This window comes from Natrix helvetica (assembly GCF_964273705.1).
Source record: "Natrix helvetica genome assembly, chromosome: Z".
NCBI classification, from domain to species: domain Eukaryota; kingdom Metazoa; phylum Chordata; class Lepidosauria; order Squamata; family Natricidae; genus Natrix; species Natrix helvetica.
Window position 1 is genome coordinate 10,107,268 of NC_138554.1, and position 15,647 is coordinate 10,122,914.

General features: G+C 46.0%; 1 protein-coding gene across 1 annotated transcript in view; it reads right to left on the minus strand.

The window, feature by feature from the left end:
• The window catches only part of PLOD3 (procollagen-lysine,2-oxoglutarate 5-dioxygenase 3), a 62,746-nt gene extending 51,846 nt beyond the window's left edge, over positions 1 to 10,900 (minus strand). Inside the window, exon 1 of the mRNA XM_081970021.1 lies at positions 10,703 to 10,900. Coding sequence (XP_081826147.1) covers positions 10,703 to 10,808 — 106 coding nt within the window. The 5' untranslated portion in view covers positions 10,809 to 10,900. The remainder of the gene's footprint in view (positions 1 to 10,702) is intronic.
• Positions 10,901 to 15,647: the final 4,747 nt, after the last annotated feature.

Below are 15,647 nucleotides of genomic sequence, written 5' to 3' on the forward strand. Positions count from 1 at the left end.
GTACAATGAGAGCTTGTGCACCAAACACAAATCACACACTTGACCAATAAATAATTCTGTTCTGTTCTGTTCCATTCCATTCCGATTGTGTTTGACCTCAGAGCGCTGGGGAGAAGGACCACAGGGTGTGATGTGGCTGGGGCCATGGTGGGTGTGATACAGAACTTGTGTCGGTGGCGCCTGTGGTGTGAAGGCAGGACTTTCCTGAGACCCCCCCTCCTCACTCTCATTATAATCTCCTTCCTTCCTTCCTCTTCTTTTTCCTTCCCTCTTCATTCTCCTTTCTTCTTCCTTTCCCTCCTTCCTTATTTATCCTTCCTTGCTGTTTCCTTTTTTGGGGAGGGGGTCTTTCCTCTTTCCCCTTCTCCTTTTCTGTCCCTTCTTGCATGCTGAAATGCAAAAGGGGAAATATTTCTCCTTTTGTTTTGCTTTGAGTTTGTTTTGATAGCCCTCTGCCGGCGAAAAAGGATGGGGTGGGGGGCTACGCGCAGCCCCCGGAGCTTCATTTTCACGAGCAGAGGCACTATTGCTATATCCAGGCAGGCCCCCTGGGCTGGATCTAAGAACCCTACGGGCCGAATTTGGCCCCCCGGGCCTGGAGTTTGACACGCCTGAACTAGAGAATGAACTATTTGGGGGAATATTAAAAGAGAAAGAATATTAAAGGTAAAGGTTCCCCTCGCACATATGTGCTATCCGTTCCTGACTCCAGGGGGGGGGTACTGATCTCCGTTTCAAAGCCGAAGAGCCAGTGCTGTCCGAAGACATCTCCGTGGTCATGTGGCCGGCATGACTAAATGCCGAAGGCGCACAGAACGTTGTTACCTTCCCACCAAAGGTGGTTCCTATTTGTCTACTTGCATTTTTACGCGCTTTCGAACTTCTAGGTTGGCAGAAGCTGGGACAAGTAATGGAAGCTCACTCCATGATGCGGCACTAGGGATTCGTACCGCTGAACTACCGACCTTTCAGATCGACAAGCTCAGCATCTTAGCCACTGAGCCACCATGTTCCCTAGATAGAATATTACATTTCCCCAAAGGAGAAATAGAGAAAAATTTTAACAAAGGCAGAAAGCAGCCCCAGTCTTCCTGCCATAGCCTCAAGAAGAAGTCTCAAGTCTTCAGAGATGAATATTTTGTACTGTTGGACTATTAAGAAAGACTGGACCAATCTATTCATAAACAAAACGCCTTCAGCCACAGCTCCCACATCTGATGGGATTAAGAAATTACATTCCCCCATCCAAATTCTAAGGGCAGGACATGACCTTTAGGATAAAATAGGATTAACCTACCATCATTAGAATAGCAAAAGACACAAGGCTCACTACATTGCACAACTCCCTGTAGCATCTCAATCACAAAACCCCAGAAACCTATAAAGATCCATCCACACACTCAACCATTTCGTCAGTCACCCCAGAAACATTTCTGCTGTCATTGAAGTTTCTGGAAAACCAAATAAAACCTTCTTTCCTTGCAGTCAGTTTCCATTTTTATTTCCAGCACGAATCGGAATTTGGCAACCGAATGGGATTTTGCTTCCCACAAATAGTACAATTTCCATCTTCAAAATTAGCCTCTGGTTTGAAAAATACACCCTCGCATTGCCCTACTTTTGCTTTTCCAGTTAAAAAAAAACATTATCATTGCATTGGAAATGGAAGGATCTCTGGTTTTGTTAAGTGGCGGATTTGTGGTTGTTGAGAATGAATCGCACTGGGCCAGAGAAGCTACTCCGAACACATCAAAACAATTTCTGGGCATCATTTTTGGCCACCAACACAAGTTGCTTCTGGACAGCCAACCCATTACCAAGGTCCTTTGGCAAACATTTTAAGCCATTGTTTTTTCTCTGTCTCGGAAATGTTTGAGACTGCCAGTGTCTGTGAAAGAGAATTTCAGAACCTACAATCACATCCTACAATTCTCCAGTAGGAGTGCAGAATTCAGTAGAGGGATTAAAGGGGGGGGGGGGGACTCCAACCGAGAAGAAGAGAGGAAGGTCCCATTCAGGGCTCCAGAATGTTAAAATATTCATGACTGGGAGAGACATTGGAACAAGGTCAGTCGATGAATAGGCATAGCAACTAAGTCAGCCAATGGGAGCTTAAACAGATCTGAATCTGTGCAGAGAATTGAAACAGAAACAGAAGCTTGGAATCTGTGCGTTGCTTAGCTGAAAACTGAAACAGAAGCGGTCTGCTGCTCTGAGAAGTAAATAAGTTGGCTTGTCTATTGAAATGAAGCCAACTCCTTGTGTTCGCCTGTAACTCTCCTGCCTTCTGTTTCCTTGGAAGAATCACCTGTTGGTATTGTACATTTATTCATCTATTCTTATGTATATAAAGAAGCTAATGAATCCAGCTGCATCAGTTATCTGTGTGTGCTTTCTGGATTTGAATTTATGGAACAAACTCTGACAGAACCTTAAGAAGCAAGGAAATGGATCATGAACGAAACTAAGAGAAGACGGAACTGAAAACAAATGAGATGTTTGTTTGTTTGTTTGTTGGATTGATTGATTGGATTTATATGCAGTGTTTTGGATGTTGTTATGCAGTGTTTCTTTACTGACAGAAGAGAAAATTTTGGAGCTCCGGGTTCAACCGTGGGGTCCTTGCTGCTCTCTTGAGCGTGGTGGTTTTCTTGTAGACATTTCATTACCAAATTAGCGAACATCATCAGTGCACTCTACGAGAAAGCCAGCAAGCTCAGAGAGCAGCAAGGACCCCACAATGGTGCTTTTTCAAGAGGCAACTGGATTTTCTTTGAGGACGTTTCACTTCTCATCCAAGAAGCTTGTTTAGCTCGGACTGGAGGGTGGGGAACGGAAGGATTTATACGCCAGCTGGTCATTTGCATTCTTTTAGTGAGCCGTTAAGGCCACCCAGAGGCTTATCTCTGTTATCAGTGTCAACGCAATGGTGCAAATGGGCAATGGAGCCTTCTTGGATCTGTTGAAAGGACTGTGTTGTAAACTGGAGATAGATGATGTCATATCGCTCCTCCTCTGTTGAGAGAGGGCTGTTCAATTTTGACATAGATGGCCTTTTTGATCCCTCCTTCATACCAGCGGTCCACTCTGTCCAAAATGTGGACTTTCCTGTCTTCAAAAAGTGTGTTCTTCGTCTTTTAAATGAAGATGGACTGCTGAATCTGGTCCTGATGGGTTTTGTTCTCCTACGCCGTGCCATGTGTTTATGAAGTGGTTGTTTTGTTTCCCCAATGTACAGATCTACACATGGCTGACTGCATTGTACTGCAATATACCACGTTGCTCATTTTGTGTTGTTTTATCCTTGGGGTGGATTAACTTCCTGCTTGAGTGTAATCTTGGCTTTGAAGTGTGTTGTGTTGGCTGAAGAGCCTCCTGAGCTTTTCCGACCAGCTGCCTGCAAGGAGTATAAATCCTTCCATTCTCCACCATCCAGTCAGAGCTGAAGAAGCTTCTTGGATGAGAAGCGAACCGTCTTCGAAGAAAAACCAGAAAGTCCAGTTGCCTCTTGAAAAAAAAGGAAGACACCTTTGGGACTTCTATTACCCAGCTGACCAAGAAGCTCCATGGACAAGGACTCCATGTTTCTTGGCTTAGTTTACACACTATGGGTGTTACTTGGACATCGAAGTATGCACTGGGATCACGCCAGAGCTGTAGATGAAACGGGCAAATGGGTTGTGTTAACCTCCAGAAAGAGAAAGAAGAGAAATGTCTTTATAATTCCCTCCCCTTTTTTTTCACAACGAGGGGCTTCCAGAGATCCATGGCCAACCTTGCTTGCTCCTGAACCCAAATGAAGAGATAAGGGGAGGTGGAAAAGCCAAGGAACATCAAAAGAACTCTGTTATACTTTGGGGAAGTGTTCAAGGACAATAAAAGGACTCCATTGTCCCCTTACTTCTACCTCACACTGTATGATCCCAGGGGTGGGATTCAAAAATGTTAGCATCTGGTTCTCTGCCCGGTTGCTGGGTGGGCATGACCATGGCGGGCGTGGCCTACTCAACCTCCTGCACCACCGCGGCTTTCCTCAAATCTCTGGGAGGGCAAAAATGCCCCGCCTCCGGGGCTCTGGAGGCCTGTTTGTGGACTTACTTCCAAGAGGCCTGTTTTTCTCTCTCCCCAGGCTCCAGAGGCTTCCCTTAAGCCTCTAGGACCATGATGGCGAACCTATGGCATGCGTGCCACAAGTGGCACGCGGAGCCATTTGTCAGGGCACACGAGGCACTGCCCTGTCAGCTGGCCAGCGCGCATGCGTGCGCTGGCCAGCTGAGTTCACCTTTTTAAAAGCTATTTTTCGCCTTCCCCAGGCTCCAGAGGCTTTATAGGAGCCTGGGGAGGGCGAAAAGAGCCTCCCCTGCCCCCCCCCCCCGGAGGCTTCAGTGACCGTCCCTGAAGCCTTTGGAGCGCTTAAAACCACCCTCCGAGCAAACCAGAGGGTGGTTTTAAGCGCTCCAAAGGCTTCAGGGACCGTCCGAGGCTTCCCTGATGCCTTCGGAGCGCTTAAAACGACCCTCCGAGCAACCCAGAAGTCACTTCCGGTTTGCTCGGAGGATGGTTTTAAGCACTCCAAAGGCTTCAGGGAAGCCTCTGGACAGTCCCTGAAGCCTCCGGAGGGCCTGGGGGGGGGAGGCTCTTTTCGCCCTCCCCAGGCTCCTATAAAGCCCCTGGAGCCTGGGGAGGGCAAAAAAAAACATGTAAAAATGGGGGTGGTCGCGCGTTTTGCACGCATGCACACTGGGGTGGTCGCACGTTGCATTATGGGTGCTGCACGCCCGCACTTGACCCCCCCTGCGCTCCTCCCACTTGTGGCACGCGAGCCAAAAAAGGTTCGCCATCACTGCTCTAGGAGGACGAAAACGGCCTCTCCCGGGCTGCGGAGGCCCTCAGGAGGCCGGAAATGGGCCCATTTCCGGTCTTCCAAAAAGCCTGCTTTTCTCCCTCCCCAGGCTCTGGAAGCTTTCCTCGAGTCTCCGGGAAGGTGAGAACAGCCTCCCCTAGGCTCCGGAGGCCGGAAATGGGGTCATTTTCAGACTTCCAGAACTTCCAGGAGGCCTGTTTTTCGCCCTCCCAGTGCTTCTGCATGGGCCCTGCACTTAGCTGGCATCCAAAACAGGCCATGTGGAGACTTGTGGGAGGGGCCGAGCAGGGTGGGCAGGGCCAACCAGTCCCTGAAACTACCGGTTCGGCGAACCAGATGTAAAATTAGCAACTGGTTCGCCTGAACCGGTCCAAAGCGGCTGAATCCCACCCCTGCTCATACATTCTACGTGATGAATGTATTTAGGATTACGATTTATCACTTATATCTTTTATGTACACTGAGAGCTTATGCACCAAAGACAACTGCCTTGGCCGTCCAATCACACTTGGCCAATGAAGAATTCTATTCTATTCTTAGGTGCATAGATCCTAATGGGGCATTCTAGGCAGCTCAAACCAGCTCTAATTTTCAAGCCTACCAGTTCTGAACTTTTTTTTCCTTGAGTCACCTTTGACTCCTGGTGAATTCATGGAAACTCCAAGGTTTCCCCCGAAACCATCGAGGTTCTCCATCACCCAGGACTCTTCCAACTTTCCAAAGTCTGCAATTGCTCTGCAGCTCAAGTCCTTGACCAGGTCCACTCTGGACCTCCCTTCCAAGATCAGCTAAGGTCAGCTCGGTGCTTTAGACCGTCCTCCAAACAGCACATCACCCAAACGGCATTTGCTTCAAGCTGAAATGCAGCCTACGTGGTGGGGGAAATAGCTGGTTTTTTTTTTCCTCCAGAGCCAGATAGCTGTCTTGGTTCAGACCGTCAACTGCCTTTTGCAAAGACGAGCAGCCTTCACAAAAAGGAAGTTGCCAGGGCTTTAGCCTGTTGAGTAATGTCAGTAAAAATAATTATACGAAGGAGGGGAGGGGAGGAGAAGACGTACAGCAACTTGGAAGGCTAACTGTCCATTTTTTTTAAGCCTGCTTTGGCCAGCCCGGCATGCAATCCGCCTAATTTCCCAATGGGGCTTTGTAGTCAAATGTTGAGAACAACTCGAGGAAGCACGAAGACAGACAGGATTAAAAACAGATGAGCAGCAAAACTGAAGCATGCTACTTGTCAAGCCGGCCTGGCATAACGTTACAATCTTGCCACCCCAGGTCATTTTATAATGGGAAATTTTGTTTTTAATATTTTTGGGTTTTAAACTTTGTAAGTATGCTTATTTATGGACTTATTTTTACCTCCTCTGCACGATATATGGTGCTATCTTGATTATTGCTCTGTACGTCGCCCCGAGTCCCTGTGGGGAGAGGGGGCGACTAATAAGTTCAATAAAATAAATAAATAAATAAATACTTTCCATTAGTGTTCACTAATCAAAACCATCCAGTATCGTTCCCACTCCTGTTCACTCCTGTCCAAAAAAAACCCCATTGTATTTAAAGGGTATATACGGAGAGAAATTATAAAAAAGGGCAATCATATCTGCGAGTTGGTTTTCAAGCTGCAAACCAACATGATCTAGGCAAGGGGTGTCAAACTCAAGGCCCGGGCCCACAGAGCCACGCAGGAAACAGCCCGCGGTGCTCTGCTAGCGAAAACGGGGCCCGGGGGGGACTGTGTGCGGCCCTCCCAAGCTCCTTTTTCGCTGGCAGAGGGCTGCAGGAGGCCGTCGCAGTCGAAAACGGAGCTCAGGAGCCCGTTTTCGCTGACAGAATGCTCGGGCCACCACAGGGGCCTGAAACACCCCCCCCTGCCCCCCGGAGGTCAAACACGACCCTGATGTGGCCTTTAATGAAATCAAGTTTGACACCCCTGATCGAGGCTCTCGGTAGCATTTAATTAACGTGAAATCAAGGAGTAGTAAATCTAAGGTACAACTACAGGTAAGTCCTCGACATGACCGCAGTTGAGCTCAAGAATTCTGTAGCTTAAGTGAAACAGTTGTGAAAATGAGTTTTGCTCCATCTCATGACCTTTCTTCCCACGGTTATTAAGTGAATCCCTGCAGCTGTTAAGCTGGTAATGGTAAAAGGCAAAGGTTCCCCTCGCACATGTGTGCTAGTCGTTCCCAACTCTAGGGGGCGGTGGTGCTCATCTCCGTTTCAAAATCAAAGAGCCAGTGTCGTCCGAAAACGTCTCCGTGGTCATGTGGCCAGCATGACTAAATCCTGAAGGCGCACAGAACACTGCTACCTTCCAGTGGTGGGTTCCGGATCCTGTTGCAACCGTACCGGTTGCAACAGGGGGCCGGCGTCCACCACATGAACGCATGCAGCATGCGCATGCGTCCTTACCTCTTGCGACGCCTCTGTGAGCCTCCACGCGCCATACGCTCTGTGCATGGAAGCACCAAAGAGCTCAAATACAGGGCAGGTGGGCGGACCCACCGGAGCACCGGACTGGAATGATACCAGGTGCTCCGGGCAGGCACCATTACGCCCGTACCGGGGCGTACCGCCTGCAACCCACCACTGTTACCTTCCCACCAAAGGTGGCCCCCGTTTTTCTACTTGCATTTGTACCTGCTTTCGAACTGCTAGGTGGGCAGAAGCTGGGAGAAGTAACAGGAGCTCATTCCGTTACGTTGCGCTAGGGATTCAAACCGCCGAACTGCTGACCTTTCTGATCGACAAGCTCAGCGTCTTAGCCACTGAGCCAACCAAGCGCGTTCCACTCGATTCACTTAACAACCGTGTAAAAACTTCTGTAATCTTGCTAAGTGTGTCCAGAAGCACTAGCTAGAACTTAATTTCAATTAAAATCTGGCCCTAAAAGTCAGCCTTAAGTCTTCCAAAAAAACAAAAGAAAAAAGATAAGGATTGGATTTCTCCTCCAACTGAGCAATCACAATTATGTTCCAATTCAGTGCCAAAATTCACCCCCCCCCCATCCCCAGCTGTACCATTTTAACTCAAACACCCATCTCAATTTACTAACTGGTTTGACATGTTCCCATCTCCATCCCCTTTCTGATCCCCTATCTGTGTGATGGAGGGTAACTTGCAATACGTTTAGAAAAAGCCAGCCTATCTTCCTGCTCAGCATTGATAATTTTGCAAAATCCAACATGTATGTTATCTTCAGAGTCAAGTGGGACTTCCACGATAAAGGTCACTAAGGAAATTCACCGGTGACAGACATTTTGTAGAGATAATGACAGCTAGAAAGTGGGTTCTCCACAGTCAGGAGCAGTATACCTCTAAATCTCATTTCTAGGCAAGAAAAACCAAAATGCACAGGTGCAGTATAAGTGGTACCTTGCTCAACTGTAGTAACTGTGAACGGGATCTTGGAGTCCTAGTGGACAACCATTTAAATATGAGCCAGCCGTGTGCAGCAGCTGCCAAAAAAGCCAACACAGTTCTAGGCTGCATAAACAGAGGGATAAAATCAAGATCACGTGAAGGGTTAATACCACTTTATAATGCCTTGGTAAGGCCACACTTGGAATACGGCATTCAGTTTTGGTTGCCACTATGTAGAAAAGATGTGGAGACTCTAGAAAGAGTGCAGAGAAGAGCAACAAAGAGGATGAGGGGACTGGAGGCTAAAACATATGAAGAACGGCTGCAGGAACTGGGTATATCTAGTTTAATAGAAAGAAGGACTAGGGGAGACATGATAGCATTGTTCCAATATCTCAGGGGTTGCCACAAAGAAGAGGGAGTCAAACTATTCTCCAAGGCACCTGAGGATAGAACAAGAAGCAATGGGTGGAAACTAATCAAGGAGAGAAGCAACTTAGAACTGAGGAGATATTTCCTGACAGTTAGAACAATTAATCAGTGGAACAGAAGTTGTGAATGCCCCAACACTGGAAGCCTTTAAGAAGATGTTGGATAGCCATTCGTCTGAAGTGGTGTAGGGTTTCCTGCCTAAGCAGGGGGTTGGACTAGAAGACCTCCGAGGTCCCTTCCAACTCTGTTATTCTATTCTATTCGTTGAAGGCCCTCAACCTCAACCAAATTGTCCAACCTTGTCAAAAGAGGGGATGTACAGGGAGCAGGGATGTCAAACTGGATTTCTTCAAGGGTCGGATCAACATTGTAGTTCTCCTCTGTGGGTCGGCGCGGGGGTGGGGGTGGACGGGATGGACGCCTCCTGCAGCATCCTGCCAGTCAAAACTCTAACCTGCGGACCTGTTTTGACCGTCTGTCTTGGAGAGCTGAGAGCTGCAAAACCTGGCAAGGAGTCTCCGAGAGTCACGAACCAATGAAGCGGACTCATTGTCTCCTGCAAACTCCACTCCCCTTTCGCTCCTCTTTTATTTCGTCTGGGAGGGGCCATTCATCGTCCACCTGTGGCCTTACTCCCAAGTCGACCCCTGTTCCTTAGTTGTTCCCTTCGTCTGGCAACTCCGCGCATGCGCACACTGGGAACAGGCTCCAGCTGTTCTTCTGCCTCACTGATGTCTGACTCTAAAGGCAGCTGATAACTGGCATATGGCTCTGGCCCCCTCTCTGCCTCCGACCCAGAGCGACCAATTCACATGTAGGCTCCAGACAGAGGCAATCTGGTGCCCTCCCAAACATGAATTCCCAGAATTCCATCCAGCCACAATGTTAAAGAAGATTCCGGGAATGAGAAACCAATGCAGGTAGTCCTCCGACTTACAACAGCCCACTGAGCGACCGTTCGAAGTTACGACAACCACTGGGGGAAAAGTGACTTAGGACTGATTTTCACACTTGCAACCATTGCATCCCATCATCCTGTGATCAGAACTGACCAACTGACTCGCGTTTATGACAGTGGCAATGTCCCGGGGTCAAGCGATTCCCCCCCCCCGCCTTTTGCAACTTTCTGACAAGCAAAGTCAACGGGGGACACTGGATTCACTTAACAACCGGGTTACTAACTGAACCAGCAGAGTGGTTGACTGAACAAGTGTGGCAAAACTCAACTTAAACCGATTTCTGATTTGACCAAGGAGAGAATCAACCTAGAAATAAGGAGAAATTTTCTGACAGTGATAACAATCAACAGATGGAACAGAAGTTGCCTTCGGAAGTTGTGGGGGCTTCATCACTGGAGGCTTTCAAGAAGAGATTGGACTGCCATTTACAATACAATAATACAATAGTAGAGTTGGAAGGGACCTTGGAGGTCTTCTAGTCCAACCCCCTGCCTAGGCAGGAAACTCTATACCGTTTCAGACAAATGGCTATCCAACATCTTCTTGAAGACTTCCAGTGTTGGGGCATTCACAACTTCTGGAGGCAAGCTGTTCCACCGATTAATTGTTCTGTCAGGAAATTTCTCCTCAGTTGTCAGAAACTGTGTAGGGTCTCCTGCTTGGGGGAGGGGGGTTGGACTAGATGACCTCTAAGGTCTCTTCCAACTCCGTTCATCTCTAAAAATCTGTTCCCTGCCCCATCTCTCTCTCTCTCTCTCTCTCTCTCTCTCTCTCTCTCGCTTTTCAAAGTGATACAAGAGAGAGAAGGCGATTCCGATTAAGAACGCGGAGGCGGACAAGATCCCGGGCTTGGCGTTCTCTCCTCGGTCCGCAGCACTCCCATCCCAGCCCGATTTTCTGCCACCGGGGAGAGCGAAAGCGGCGGCTTAGCTGATCGTCTGCGATTCCCCGCGTCCAAAGCGAAAAGGCTCCGCGCACGCAACCCCTCTCCTTCCCCTTTTCTCCTGTCCCCGACCCAATCTTCCGAGGAGCGATCCCTTCTCCCCATCTCTCCTGCGCCCCCCTCCAGCGTCATTCCTACCGGGATCCACGTTTTCCCGCTTGCCTTCGCCGCCCGCAGCGGCGCCCAGCGCCAAGGCAGCCAGTGCCAGGGCGGCGCGCAAGGTCAGGATCGCTCGCAGCTCCATGAGCGCAGCCTAGCGAGAGCACCGAGCGCGGGGAAGCGACTGTCGAGGGGAGGGGGGCACCGCCCGGGTTTGGTTCGCTCTCGCGAGCGGCGGAGCTTCGGAAAGAATCTCCTCCCGATCGCAAAACCAATCGCTGCGGTGGGATCCTCCCCTAAAAGGGGTAGGGTTAGAGCCCTGCGTGGAATAGGGGTAGGGTGGAGGGGGGTATCCTATTCGCCTCCCCTCGAAGACGTGCAAACCTCCATTCCACCCCCCCGCCAAAGAGAAACAAACGTTCCAAAGCCGAAGGACATCAAAGGGAAATCAACGTTCCAAAAGGGAAAGTCCTTCCCCCCCCCCGCGCGCGCGCGCATTCCATGCTCGATTTTACGCCTCGCTTTTTCTTTCTTCCTTTTTTCTTTCTCAATGGGAATTCGACCCCAGGGCATCCAACCAATCGCCACCCGCGAGAGAGTTTGGCCAATGGGAAACAGGGTGGAAACTTTTCCTCCCCCCCCTCCCCTTCTCCCCTCGGCAAGCCAATGAAGAGTCTGGAAAGTTCGAGAGAGAAAGCCGTGGTCGGGGTTGGGGTGGGGAAGCAGCTGGGAAAGACCCGTGTTGGGGAGTTTGGTCGTGGGGATAGGGTTAGAATGGAATGGAATGGAATGGAAAGGAAATAGAATAGAATAGAATAGGAGAATTAGAATAGAATAGGAAAAAATAGAATAGAATAGGAGAATTAGAATAGAACAGAATAGAATAGAATAGGAAATAGAATAGAAAGGAAATAGAATAGAATAAATAGAATAGAATAGGAAATAGAATAGAAGAATTAGAATAGAATAGAATAGAATAGAATAGGCAACAAAATAGAATAGAAAAGAACAGAATAGGAAATAGAATAGAATAGAGAATTAGAATAGAATAGGAAATAAAATAGAATAGGAAATAGAATACAACGAATAGAATAGAATAGAGAATTGGAATAGAATAGAATAGGAAATAAAAGAATAGAAAATAGAATAGAACAGAATAGAATAGACTTCTTTATTGGCCAAATGTGATTCGAGACATAAGGAATTTGTCTTTGGTGCATATGCTGTCAGTGTACATAAGGAGAATAAAATACATTCATCAAGAATAAAAAGATATCACACTTAGTGATAGTCAAGGTTACTAATAAGCTATCAAATCATACTAGTAAACAAATAAAACAATATAAAATTGAAAGATACAAGCAACATGGTTATAGTCATAAGTGGGAAGAGATAGATACTAGGAAGGACGAGAATAATAATAGTAATAATAGAATAGAATAGAATTCTTTATAGGCCAAGTGTGATTGGACAGGCAAGGAATTTGTCTTTGGTGCAAAGGCTCTCAGTGTACATAAAATGACAAGATACATTCATCAAGACTCATAAAGCACAACACCTAATGATAGTCATAGGGTACAACTGAACAATCAGGAAACAATCAATCTAAATCGTAAGGATACAGGCCACAAAGTTACAGTCCTGCAGTCATAAGTGGGAGGAGGTGGGTGATAAGAACGATGAGAAGACTAGTAGTAATAATAATGCAGCCTTAGTGAATAGTTTGACAGTAGTGAAGGAATTATTTGTTTAGCAGAGTTACTAGCAAGGTTACTAATAAGCAATCAAATTGTACTAGGAAACAAATGCAAACTATAAATTGAAAGATGCAGGCAACATGGTTATAGTCATAGGTGGGGAGAGACAGATACTAGGAAGGAAGAAAAGAATAATAGTAATATAGTCTTAGTAAATTATTTGACAGCGTTACAGCGCATTTCTACACCTGGCAGCTCTGGCGGCTGGAGGGTATGGTGTGGGGGGATACTTCGATCCAGTCCAGACCCCAGTGATTAATATCCTTTAAAGCTCAGGGGAAATGCAGATTTGATCCTTTAATCCCAAAGGAGAGGCGGCAAAATCAAAAAGAAATCAGGCTGGTTATTTGGGGGGGGGGGCGCGTGCGCGCGCACACACACACACACACACACACACACACAGAGTGTGCGATCTTGCCGGTTGTGCAGAGCAAAAATGAAAAGATGGAGGGTTCAAATTTGAGGTGTTACTAAACTCTTCCCTTTCTCGGCTGGTAAATATTAGGAATATGTGAGGCTGCGATTCCCGGATCGCTTCTTTTGACAGGAAGGCTGTCTTAATGCACGGGCCTGATGGGCATTTGCCATGGGCCCCACGAGCCTGGGGGCCCCGTAGGAAGTTAGCACCTACCCACCCCTCGCCTAGAAAAATGAAATATCCTGGGAAATATTGAAAAGGCAGCATATTAGATTTTCCCTGGATCAAAAATAGAGAAACATGTTTTTAGGCAGGAAACGGACTCACTCTCAATAGCCCCCACCTTTCTCAAAGGGTCATTAGGGGCCCTGAGATAGTTTACATAACAAAGATAGGATTAGCCTTCTACAGAAACTCACCACATGGTATCTGGGAACTCAACCAAACTTGGACTCCAAACACAGCTAGAGAGTTGTCCCTGTGTGGCCCATGGGAGTCTGACAACCAATCAGAATACATTTCTTACCCAAGCACAGGAAACAGAGTGGGGGGGCAAACAGAGAGCATAAAGCCAGGAACTTTCAGCATCTCACGCTCATTTCTTCTTCACCTGACCTCTAGAAGTATGTGATCCCCCTTCTCTGTTCAGGAGCTCAAGCCATGTGATCCTGTCCACCATTAAACCATCTTTCCAAGCAGCCTCCATGTTTCCAGTATCTTTTTCCTCACTTGGAACTGAACCCAGAAGGACATTTTTTCCAACAGCCTCACCCTAATCGGCATATGTTAACCCTTCAATGCACCTTGTATCATATAAATGCAACAACATATTTATTACATTTTACTGCACTTTTAATTAATACTAACGTGCATTAATAAAAATGAACACTGATTTTTTTTTCTACAGAGGATGAGAGGAGCCAATGTTGGAAGTGCCAATAAAATAAATATATGTTTAATTTTATCCACCATTTACATTTTTATTCCTGTGAATGGTTGTCATATAAACACACGCACACCCCCAGTACGCTGCTTTGCCCGGGGCCCATAGTGTTGTTAAGATGGCCTGTCCCTGGTTGAAAATCTAAATATTTATCGTGATTTGGGAAGGAGATGAGATAAGGGTTTGCAGGAAAGTATTTGGTGATTGCTCTCCATGCAAAACAATTTGTCATTTTTACTGTAATTGGCTGAGTTGGTAAATTATTTACCGTAATTCTGTGGTCTTGGGAATTTGATCTAGAGGGGGAAAGGCAAGTTTTAAAGAAATGCAATAGAAACGGAAACCCCTGGTACTGTAGTCCGAGCAGAATGCAATGGAATGGAATAGAAAATAGAAAATAAAATAGAAAATAGGGAATGGGAAGGGACGGGACGGAATGGAACAGAACAGCAGGGTTGTAAGGGACCTTTGAGGTCTTCTAGTTCAACCCCCTGCTTAAGCAGGAAACCCTACCTACACCATTTCAGGCAAGTGGCTGTCCAATCTCTTAAAAACTGTCTTCAATTGAGGACCTGTATACTGCACGAGTCAAAAAGAGGGCTGCAAAAATATCTACAGACCCCTCACATCCTGGGCATAAATTGTTTCAACTTCTATCCTCCTGTTCTGCTCTGCTCTGCTCTACTCCCTATTGTATTCCATTCCATTTTATTCTATTCTATTCCCTTTCTTATTCTATTCTGTTCTGTTCTATTCTATTCCCGTTCTTCTTTTCTGTTCTGTTCTATTCTATTCCCCCTTTTCTTCTGCTCTATTCTATTCCAGTTCTTATTCTATATTATTCTATTCCCTTTCTTATTCTATTCCAGTTCTTATTCTATTTTATTCTATTCCCTTTCTTATTCTATTCTGTTCTATTCTATTCCCTTTCTTATTCTATTCTTTTCTATTCTATTCCCGTTCTTATTCTATTCTATTCCCGTTCTTATTCTATTCTATTCTTGGTCTTATTCTATTCTATTCCCATTCTTATTCTATTCTATTCCCGTTCTTATTCTATTCCCTTTCTTATTCTATTCTGTTCTATTCTATTCCCGTTCTTCTTCTATTCTGTTCTATTCTATTCTATTCTATTCCCGTTCTAATTCTATTCTATTCCTGTTCTTATTCTATTCTATTCCCATTCTTATTCTATTCTATTCCCATTCTTATTCTATTCTATTCTATTCCCTTTCTTATTCTATTCTATTCTATTCCCGTTCTTATTCTATTCTATTCTATTCCCGTTCTTATTCTATTCTATTCCCATTCTTATTCTATTCTATTCTATTCCCTTTCTTATTCTATTCTATTCTATTCTATTCCCGTTCTTATTCTATTCTATTCTATTCTATTCCCGTTCTTATTCTATTCTATCTATTCTATTCTATTCCTGTTCTTATTCTATTCTATTCCCATTCTTATTCTATTCTATTCCTGTTCTTATTCTATTCTATTCCCATTCTTATTCTATTCTATTCCCGTTCTTATTCTATTCTATTCCCGTTCTTATTCTATTCTATTCCCATTCTTTTTCTGCTCTATTCTATTCTATTCTATTCCCGTTCTTATTCTGTTCTGTTCTATTCCCGTTCTTATTCTGTTCTATTCTATTCTATTCCCGTTCTTATTCTATTCTAGTCTAGTCTATTCCACGCGGATTAGCTGTCATTTATTTCGAACTCGGCGGAGTGTAGGACCCGGGGGAGCCCAAACCCGCCTCTGCTTAAAACCAAACATTCTCAGCGAGGACAGACAACGTGACGCGTCTTAGTGGGCGTGTCCAGGCAAGCAGAGGCGGAAGTCCCTATGCCTCCAAGTAACATG